Source organism: Pristiophorus japonicus, unplaced genomic scaffold (assembly GCF_044704955.1).
Source record: "Pristiophorus japonicus isolate sPriJap1 unplaced genomic scaffold, sPriJap1.hap1 HAP1_SCAFFOLD_3909, whole genome shotgun sequence".
NCBI classification, from domain to species: Eukaryota; Metazoa; Chordata; class Chondrichthyes; family Pristiophoridae; genus Pristiophorus; species Pristiophorus japonicus.
The window spans coordinates 1,443-12,369 of NW_027253771.1; the positions used below are offsets into that span (position 1 = coordinate 1,443).

At 53.3% G+C, this 10,927-nt stretch overlaps 1 protein-coding gene across 1 annotated transcript; it reads left to right on the forward strand.

Moving 5' to 3' along the window:
- Positions 1-740: 740 nt before the first annotated feature.
- Positions 741-10,449, forward strand: LOC139250565 (histone-lysine N-methyltransferase ASH1L-like; the record flags this gene model as incomplete). Its single annotated transcript, XM_070872956.1, is given in 7 exon segments — positions 741-989; positions 3,998-4,084; positions 4,900-4,990; positions 5,877-6,015; positions 8,052-8,224; positions 10,284-10,316; positions 10,319-10,449. Coding segments are annotated over 7 exon segments (903 nt in total), but the record flags the coding sequence as incomplete, so codon positions are not given.
- Between the last annotated feature and the right edge of the window lie 478 nt (positions 10,450-10,927).

Sequence of the window (10,927 nt, forward strand, 5' to 3'; positions counted from 1 at the left end):
CCCGCCCTCCCAGTTGTGAAGGCGTGAATCTCGTTGCAGTGCTGTTCCGTTCTTCGTATCGGACTGGGAGTGCCCACTGATCCTGATCCAGCCCTCGCTCGGTGCCCGTGCGTACGCACTATCCGACGAGACGTTCATCAGCAGCGAGGACCCTAACTGCCTGTTTGTGTTCACTCCCCCAGCAGGCAAACCTCGGGGGGAGGGGGGGGGGGGTGTGTGGGGGTTTTCAGGCCGTCCACTAACTCCATGCAGGTTGGGAAATCAAACTTGTCAGTCTAGTGGCTCAGTACCACTTCGGGCAGTGCAGCTACCTGGATATTAAGGGAATCGAGGGATATGGGCACAGTGCAGGAAAGTACTACCCCTGCGACAGTGCAGAACTCCCTCAGCGCCACCCCTCCGACAGTGCGGCGCTCCCTCAATATATTCAAGGCGGAGACGGACAGATTTTTAAACGATCGGTGAGTGAAGGGTTATGGGGAGTGGGCGGGAAAGTGGAGTTGAGGTCGATGACCAGCCATGATCTGATTGAATGGTGGAGCAGGCTCGAATGGCCGACTCCTGCTCCGATATGTACCTGCCGAACCATTGGGAGAGTCCGTCCGTCCCCCGTTTTCCCCCCCCCCCCCCCCCCCCCACCGTTTCTTTTGAATAGAACAGTGAGACTGATGTAGCTGTGAGCGCTGTCTATTTGCGCGCTGCAGTCCCCGTGTGTGCTTAATCGAAATTGTACGCTTCAGAAATACTACGGCCGGAAGTCTCCGACGGGCCGGGACGTCTGCCGCCTGCGCAAGGTTTACTACAACGCCCGGCACGAGGCCTCGGCCCAGATCGACGAGATCATCGGCGAGACGGCCAGCGAGGCAGACAGCAGCGAGACCTCGGTGGGCGAGAAGGAGAACGGCAACGAGAAGGACGACGACGTGATCCGCTGCATCTGTGGCCTCTACAAGGACGAGGGGCTGATGATTCAGTGCGAGAAGTGCATGGTGAGTGGCCGCTTCCGGGGCAGAACTGGGCACGATCCCCGAGGGGACTGTCGATGGCGATAAATGTAGATCGATTAAACCCCCCCCCCCCCCCGCCCGGTGGTCTCATCTTATGGGGGCAAATAAAGAGGGGACCTGGTTGTGGCTTTTAAATATCTGTAAACCTCAGCAGCTCAGGCAGCAATCTGTGGGGAGGAAGCAGAGTTAACGTTTCGGGTCGAGAACATCAATGACATCGACCCGAAACACTAACTCTGCTTCCGTTCCACAGACGCTGCCCGACCCGCTGAGATTTCCAGCATTTTCTGTTTTTGTTTCAGATTCCAGCATCCGCTGTATTTTCCTTTTTTAAATATCTGTGTTGTTCTGATGTCCCCAAAAGCCACATCCTGGGATTCCTGCAATGGGGGGGGGGGGGGGATTGTGCACAGTTTGGGTCTCCTTACCTCAGGAAGGATATACTTGCCATCGAGGGAGTGCAACGAAGGTTCACCAGACCGATTCCTGGGATGGAGGAGAGATTGAGTAGACTGGGCCTGCATTCTCTCGAGTTTCGAAGAATGAAAGGTGATCGCATTGAAACGTACAAAATTCTTATAGGATGTTCTTGCCACGGTAGATGCAGGGAGGATGTTTCCCCCCGGGGCTGGGGAGTCCAGAACCAGGGGGGTCACACAGTCTCAGGATAAGGGGTCGGCCATTTAGGACTGAGATGAGGAGGAATTTCTTCACTCAGAGGGTGGTGAATCTTTGGAATTCTCTGCCCCAGAGGGCTGTGGAGGCTCAGTCGTTGAGTATATTCAAGGCTGAGATCGATAGTTCTTTGGATATTAAGGGAATCGAGGGATATGGGAACAGAGCAGGAAAGTGGAGCTGAGTCCATGATCAGATCAGCCATAATCTCATTGAATGCCGGAGCAGGCTCGAGGGGCCGAATGGCTTGCTCCTGCTCCTAATTCTTCTGTTCCTATCACAGCCAGTGAACCTTGATTTGCACTGTGCTCCTGTAATCCGTGTGCCTACAGTATCCGTGTGCTGGTGTTTTTCCCACAAGTGCTCCTGGTGGATGATTGTCAGGAACCACATGTCTTCGAAGCATTCCTGATGGGCCAAGTTCTTGTGCACAGTCATTGAGGATGAAAGTCGGCCGCAGTGGGTAAATCTGTCAAAATATCTGTCAAGAGAGGGTTCAGAGAAGATTTACGACGATGTTGCCTGGACTGGAGAATTTTAGCGATGAGGAAAGATCGGATAGGCTGGAGTTGTTTTCTTTGGAACAGAGGAGGATGAGGGGAGACCTGATTGAGGTGTATAAAATGATGAGGGGCCTGGATAGAGTGGATAGGACGGACTGGTTTCCCTTGGCAGAGGGGTCAACAACCAGGGGGCATAGATTGAAAGTAATTGGGGGGAGGTTTAGAAGGGATTTGAGGGGAAATGTCTTCACCCAGAGGGTGGTAGGGGTCTGGGGCGGAACTCACGACCTGAAAGGGTGGTAGAGGCAGAAACCCTCACCACATTTAAAAAGCACCTGGATGTGCACAGCTTGAAGTGCCGTAACCCACAGGGCTACGGACCCAGAGCGAGAAAGTGGGATTCGGCTGGGTGGCTCTTGGTCGGCCGGCGCGGACACGATGGGCCGGAATGGCCTCCTCCCGTGCTGTAAATTTCTGATTCTATTGCTCCAGTGCTCAGCTCTTGCTGAGGTGCATGTGGTCGTGGGTTAGAGGAGCAGAGTGCAAAAGCGGAAGAGGTTGTGTTGTGGTTGTAAAAGGGGTTCCTCAGCCAGTCCCTGGTCACCGAGCCAGGGGAAGAATTTTAATTGCCTTTGCAAGGGTAAGGCAGCAAGCGGCAAAGGTGATTCCAGCGCTCAGGAATTTAACTCATGCAGTCAACTTGCGGACGTTGGGCTTGTTTTCTCCGGGAAGGAGGCTTTGAGGTTTTCGAAGTTGACAAAATTGTTCCAAGTGAATTCTTCAGATACCAGAGGACCCGAGATCGAAAATGAGGACGTTTAGAATGAGAGGGGAAGATAGCCGTGACCTTGTCACGCAGGAGGTGAGAGTTAAGCAACAAGATGGTCATCGATGTGGCAGGAGGAATGAGCGTGTTTCTGGTGGCGAGCAACTTCTCCTCTTCGGCAGTCCCTCGGAGGCGAGGGTGACTTGCTTCCACACTAGAGTTCTGATGGGACAATGCAGGATCTACAGACTCTGTCACAGGTGGTTGGAGGGGACGGGTGGGTGGGGAGCTTGGGTTGTCGTGCGCTCCTTCCGCTGTTTGTACTTGGCTTCCGCCTGCTCCCCGGCGAAGGGACTCGAGGTGTTCAGCGCCTTCGCGAATGCTTCTCCTCCACTCTGAGCGGCCATGGGCCAGGGATTCTCAAGAATCGGTGGGGATGTTACATTTTTTTCAGGGAGGCTTTGAGGCTGTCCTTAAAGCATTTTTCTCTGCTCACCTGGGACTCGCTTGCCATGACTGAGCTCGGAGTAGAGTGCCTGTTTCCGGGTGTCTTGTGTCAGGCATGTGGCCGATGTGGCCCGCCCATCGGAGCTGATCGAGCGTGGTCCATGCTTCGATGCTGGGGATGTTGGCCTGAGCGAGAACGCTGACGCTGGCAAGCTTATCCTGCCGATGGATTTGCAGGATCTTGCCGAGGCAGCGTTGGTGGTACTTTTCCAGTGCTGTGTGAGGCGCCCTGCTGTACATGGTCCATGTCTCTGAAGCATAAAGGAGGGCGGGAATCACTACTGCTCTGTAGGCCATGAGCTTGGTGCCGGGATCTTGGTCTTCAAACACTCTCTTCCTCAGGCGACCAAAGGCTACACTGGCACACTGAAGGGGGTGTTGGGTTGTGGGTTATGGTGCCTGACAATTGCTGTGGCCTGCAAGTGTAGTTAGCAGCCTTGAATTGAGCAGGGAGGACGTGTCCATAGAGCTGGGTGGTCTGTATGTTCCAATTGAATGCACTGCGCTGTGCACTCACATCTTGTCCCCCTTCCCCCTAGGTGTGGCAGCACTGTGATTGCATGCGCGTAACTGCCGACGTTGAACACTACCTGTGTGAGCAGTGCGATCCCCGACCAGTGGAGAGGGTAAGCTGACTCCTCATCAATACGCAAGGACACTGTGCACTCTGTTCAACATTGTACGCGCGGGGTGTTCAAGTCAGTTCTTTTGTTAAACCTCGTGTGCCATGGCTCTCGATGAGGTAACGTTTTTTCCAGCACTTTTTCCTGCTGCTTTAACAGCTGTCGATATTTCACTTAATTGCACGCAGTTAAGTTCCCGTAAGTCCTACTTATGGAAAGTTTCAGCAGTGATATCAAATGTCGGTAATGATCCAGGAAGAAAGCCTTGCATTTATATAGTGTCGTTCACGAGCACCGGAAGCCCCATGGAGCCAGCGAAGTACTTTTTGAAGTGTAGCCGCTGTTGTAATGTAGGAAACGCGGCAGCCAAATTGCGCACAGCAAGCTCCCACAAACAGCACTACGATAATGACCAAATAATCTGTTTTTCGTGATGTTGGTTGAGGGATAAATATTGGCCCCAGGACATCGGGGCGAACTGCCCCTGCTCTTCGAAATAGTGCCATGTGATGCCATGGGTTCTTTAACCTCAGCGCCAGGGCCCCTCAGCGGAGTTCCCTGCCGGGATCTTCCACCCCCCCCCTAGCGGAGCTCCGCACCGGGACACCCCCCAGCGGAGCTCCCTGCCGGGTCTCTCTCTCTCTCTCTCTCTCTTTCCCCCCCCCCCCCCCCCCCAGCGGAGCTCCGCACCAGGACCCCCCAGCGGAGCTCCACACCGGGACCCCCGCCCCCCCCCCAATGGAGCTCCGCGCGCCCGAGCAGCTGAAAGGGAGCATTGTGTGCTGCTCTGTCACACACTGTGGTTGTTTTTATTGCAGGAAGTCCCCATGATCCCACAGCCACATTACGCCCAGCCCGGTTGTGTGTACTACATCTGCTTACTGCGGGACGACCTACTACTGCGACATGGTAGGTGCCTCGGGGGCTGGGGGCGGAGGGTGGGGTTACTTGCGTGGCTTAATGAGGGCGACTGCGGGAAGCCAGTACTGCCCGCTTGCACAGAATTATACCTCGGGCGATGTGGAATATGCGAAGTGACCTTAAAAGAGCTGCCTCGTAGGGTGGGGAGAGGAGATTTCTTTGGAGGGTGGGGGGGGGGCAAGGCAGCCCGAGGAAGAGCCAAGTGGTGCGGGGCAGTTGAGGTGGAGTAAAACCCTGTGTGATGGTCTCGACCGTGCAATAGCTGAGCTGATTCGCAGCGCTCTCGGGCCAATCCCTGGGAGCTGGGATTCTCTCCGCTCTGCTCCAGGCCACCACGCCAGCCACTGACCCAGCCAAGAAAAACGAGGAGCTGTACCCGTGCAACCGGCCGCATTGGCGTGCCCCAAGCCCCCGTGACTGTCTGCGGCTCGGACCGGCGCGCTCCCGCCGCGTCCCCGCAGGGAAGGGAGCCGGCCGTCCGCACTGGCCAAACGCAAGCTCGGGCCACGTGCCCTCCATAATCGCCTGCTTCAGAGTCTCCCAGGCGGGTTGATGCGATCCTGTGCAGTCGGCAAACCAGCTGACGGAAGACGGTGGGGCCACGGTTGTGCATGGGTTAACGCTCCCGGTAAACGTCCCTCGCGTGCGAGCGTAACGCAATCAGCAACTCGTGTAGCCATCTCGCCGCTGCTATAAAACAGCGCTCGAATGTGCTACCGCACGGAACTAAACCCCAGGCTTTCTCAGCGGTTTTTTGGGGTCCTTTTAGGAGTTTTATACTTTATTTTTTTTTGTGCCTCCTTTCTCCGATTCTTTGATTAAACCCCGCGTGACCCCGGTGTGTGTGTGTGTGTGTGTGTGTGTTCTGTCGCAGGCGACTGCGTCTATCTGATGAGAGATAATCGACGGGGGCCCGAGGGTCAGCCGGTCCGGCAGTCCTACAGACTGCTGTCCCACATCAACCGGGACAAGCTCGACATCTTCCGCATCGAGAAGCTCTGGAAAAATGAAAAGTAAGGCAGCTGGCCAACAAAACCAGTCATTAAAATGTTTTAAACACCTTCAGGAATGATCATCTGTACCCACCAGTACCATACCTCAGTCTTAGTGACAGACCTGTACCCACCAGTACTGTACCCCACTGTTATACAGTGACAGACCTGTACCCACCAGTACTGTACCCCAGTGTTATACAGTGACAGACCTGTACCCACCAGTACTGTACCCCACTGTTATACAGTGACAGACCTGTACCCACCAGTACCATACCTCAGTCTTACAGTGACGGACCTGTACCCACCTGTACTGTACCCTAGTGTTATACAGTGACAGACCTGTACCCACCAGTACCATACCTCAGTCTTACAGTGACAGACCTGTACCCACCAGTACCATACCTCAGTCTTAGTGACAGACCTGTACCCACCAGTACTGTACCCCAGTGTTATACAGTGACAGACCTGTACCCACCAGTACTGTACCCCAGTGTTATACAGTGACAGACCTGTACCCACCAGTACTGTGCTCCAGTGTTATACAGTGACAGTCCTGTACCCACCAGTACTGTGCTCCAGTGTTATACAGTGACAGTCCTGTACCCACCAGTACTGTACCCGTGTTATACAGTGACAGACCTGTACCCACCAGTACTGTACCCCAGTGTTATACAGTGACAGACCTGTACCTGCCAGTTCTGTACCCCAGTGTTATACAGTGACAGACCTGTACCCACCAGTACTGTACCCGTGTTATACAGTGACAGACCTGTACCCACCAGTACTGTACCCGTGTTATACAGTGACAGACCTGTACCCACTAGTACTGTACCCCAGTGTTATACAGTGACAGGCCTGTACCCACCAGTACTGTACCCCAGTGTTATACAGTGACAGACCTGTACCCACCAGTACTGTACCCCAGTGTTAGTGACAGACCTGTACCCACCAGTACTGTACCCCAGTGTTGTACAGTGACAGACCTGTACCCCAGTGTTATACAGTGACAGACCTGTACCCACCAGTACTGTACCCCAGTGTTATACAGTGACAGACCTGTACCCACCAGTACTGTACCCCAGTGATAGTGACAGACCTGTACCCACCAGTACTGTACCCCAGTGTTACACAGTGACAGACCTGTACCCCAGTGTTATACAGTGACAGACCTGTACCCACCAGTACTGTACCCCAGTGTTATACAGTGACAGACCTGTACCCACCAGTACTGTACCCGTGTTATACAGTGACAGACCTGTACCCACCAGTACTGTACCCCAGTGTTATACAGTGACAGACCTGTACCTGCCAGTTCTGTACCCCAGTGTTATACAGTGACAGACCTGTACCCACCAGTACTGTACCCGTGTTATACAGTGACAGACCTGTACCCACCAGTACTGTACCCGTGTTATACAGTGACAGACCTGTACCCACTAGTACTGTACCCCAGTGTTATACAGTGACAGGCCTGTACCCACCAGTACTGTACCCCAGTGTTATACAGTGACAGACCTGTACCCACCAGTACTGTACCCCAGTGTTAGTGACAGACCTGTACCCACCAGTACTGTACCCCAGTGTTGTACAGTGACAGACCTGTACCCCAGTGTTATACAGTGACAGACCTGTACCCACCAGTACTGTACCCCAGTGTTATACAGTGACAGACCTGTACCCACCAGTACTGTACCCCAGTGATAGTGACAGACCTGTACCCACCAGTACTGTACCCCAGTGTTACACAGTGACAGACCTGTACCCACCAGTACTGTACCCCAGTGTTACACAGTGACAGACCTGTACCCACCAGTACTGTACCCCAGTGTTATACAGTGACGGACCTGTACCCACCAGTACTGTACCCCAGTGTTATACAGTGACAGACCTGTACCCGCCAGTACTGTACCCCAGTGTTATACAGTGACAGACCTGTACCCACCAGTACTGTACCCCAGTGTTATACAGTGACAGACCTGTACCCACCAGTATTATATGTATAGTATTTTGAAGTTTGGTCTTTATTGAAGTGTCAATAACCTATATTGTGACAGGGGGGAGCGATTTGCCTTTGGTCACCATTATTTCCGGCCCCACGAGACCCATCACTCCCCATCGAGGCGCTTTTACCACAACGAGTTATTCAGGGTGCCGCTGTACGAGATTATCCCCCTGGAGGCAGTGGTGGGGACCTGTTGCGTCTTGGACCTCTACACATACTGCAAAGGTGAGTGAGAGATTACCGCGAGCCCCTCTACCCCCTCTCGCTGCTGTTCCCTGACTGACCGGGCAAGTGGGTTCCAGCCACGGTTAGTGACTCCGTGGCACTGCCCAGGCTGACACAGGTTTCCCAACCCTCCTGCAGAGCAGCAGCTGCCTTCCACTCAGCACATAGGGATTAGGAGCAGGAGTTGGCCATTCGGCCCCTCGAGCCTGCTCCGCCATTCAATGAGATCACGGCTGATCTTCGACCTCGACTCCACTTTCCTGCACTGTCCCCATATCCCTTGGCGCCCAATAATCTATCGATCTCAGCCTTGAATACACTCAACGACTGAGCCTCCACAGCCCTCTGGGGCAGAGAGTTCCAAAGATTCACCACCCTCAGTGAAGAAATTCCTCCTCATCTCAGTCCTAAATGACTGACCCCTTATCCTGAGACTGTGTGACCCCCTGGTTCTAGACTCCCCAGCCTGGGGGGGAAACACCCTCCCTGCATCTACCCTGTCAATCCCCCTCACAATCCTGTATGAGATCACCTCTCATTCTTCTAAACTCCAGAGCATACAAGCCCAATCTACACCAACCCCCCCCCCCCCCCACCCAACTATAGTCCCAGTGTAAGCCCAGAACCCAATCTTGTCTCTGCCCTGAGATCACACTCGCACTTTCCAGCACCTCTGACTGGGTAGTGATCCAGGGCAGGAGCCCTGGCTGATTTTTCCGATACACTACTGTAAGGCTCTAAGCAGATTGTAGCACACTTGCAGGAGCTATCTCAGTACGGGCCGGGATTAATCCTGGTTCTTTACTGATCTGTAGGACTCAGCTGCTACAGTAAGCAGCCAAACCGTCAGGGGAGCTATGTGGATCCTGTTTTGATTGGCGATTTTCAGATTTCTCTTTTTTTTTTTTTTTTCCCCCTGTTTCCTCCATTGAAAATTTGCGCTCGGGCTATCAGGGCAGAGCCTGTGTCTAAGTGATGCATTTTTGTAGCGTCCGACATTCCTTTACAGAGGTTTGGACATCAATATACAAAGCTGGTGTGGCAACAAGGATTTTTTGCATCGAATTTATTCGGCCCCACCATTCCATGCTCCACTTGAGTCTCCTCCCGCCCATTCTCATCTTAACCTATCAACCTATCCTTCTATTCCTTTCTCCCTCGTGTGTTCATCGCTAATTTTTTTATAAAAGAAAGACTTGCATTTATGTAGCGCCTTTCTCGACCACCGGACATCTCGAAGCGCTTTACAGCCAATGAAGTACTTTTTGGAGTGTGGTCACTGTTGTAATGTGGGAAACGAGACAGCCAACTTGGGCACAGCAAGCTCCCACACCCAGCACTGCGATGATGACCAGATTGTTACGCTCATAATAAATGGCCAGACTTGAATACTGTGTGTGATGAGCAAGTGTGACCTTAGCTCCTTTAATAAGATTCCAGAGTGCAGGTACCTCGTGGGTGGTCTGCTTATATTCTGTGCTCCCAAGGGATGCTGGGGATCCCTTGGGACTCCCAACAGCTGGGCCCTCTGGTGGTCAGGTGTCATGCAGGTTTCTAAGGATTAAATACGTAACATTATCTCTTTTGCTCTGTTGATTAAGGGAATCGAGGGATCTGGGGATCGGGCGGGAAGGTGGAGTTGAGGTCAAAGATCAGCCGTGATCTTATTGACTGGCGGAGCAGGGCTTCCTGTTTCTTATGTTCTTATCCAGCCTCCCCCTTAAATGCATCGATGCTATTCTCCTCGACCACTCCCTGTGGCAGCGAGTTCCACATTCTCACCGCTCTCTGGGCAACGACGTTTCTCCTGAATTCCCCAATGAACAGTTGGCACCATTATTTTTTTTTAAACGTGTCGCATTTGAACTGGAATTCCTTAAACGTAATGGGACGTGGCCATTGAAAGTCAGAAGAAAGGCAATCCCCACTCCTGAACAGACGTGCCACCCAGCCTTGCTGTGGCCCACGCTGTATCAGAGGCTCGGCTGCGTCGGAGAGTGTGCGGGAGGGGTTGCAAGCACGCTGTTCACCCCCCCTGACCTTGTTTTCAATCCCGCAGGGAGGCCGAAGGGTGTGAAGGATCAGGATGTTTACACTGCGATTACCGCCTGGACAAATCTGCACACCTCTTCTACAAGATCCATCGCAACCGTTACCCCGTCTGCACAAAATCCTACGCCTTCGATCACTTCCCCAAGAAACTGACGCCCAAAAGAGATTTCTCTGTGAGTGTTTGGGGGAGGCCGGGAATGGATCGGAAGGGAAATAGTGGGGGGGGGGCAGGGGTGGCGGCCGTGCGCGCTTGGGGCTGGGAGCGAGGGTGTTTCACTACTGTTGTGAAGGGTTGTCTTATGAGGAAAGGTTAAGCAGGTTGGGCCTGTACTCATTGGAGTTGAGAAGACTGAGAGGCGATCTTGTTGAGACATAAGATTCTGAGGGGGCGTGACAGGGTAGATGCAGAGAGGATGTTTCCCCTCGTGGGGGAATCTAGAACTAGGGGGCATAGTTTCTGAATAATGGGTCGCCCGTTTAAAACCGAGATGAGGAGGAATTTCTTCTGAGGGCGGTGAATCTGTGGAATTCTCTGCCCCAGCGAGCTGTGGAGGCTGGGTCATTGAATATATTTAAGGTGGAGATCGACAGATGTTTGAACGATAAGGGAGTCGAGGGCTATGGGGGAGCGGGCGGGGAAGTGGAGCTGAG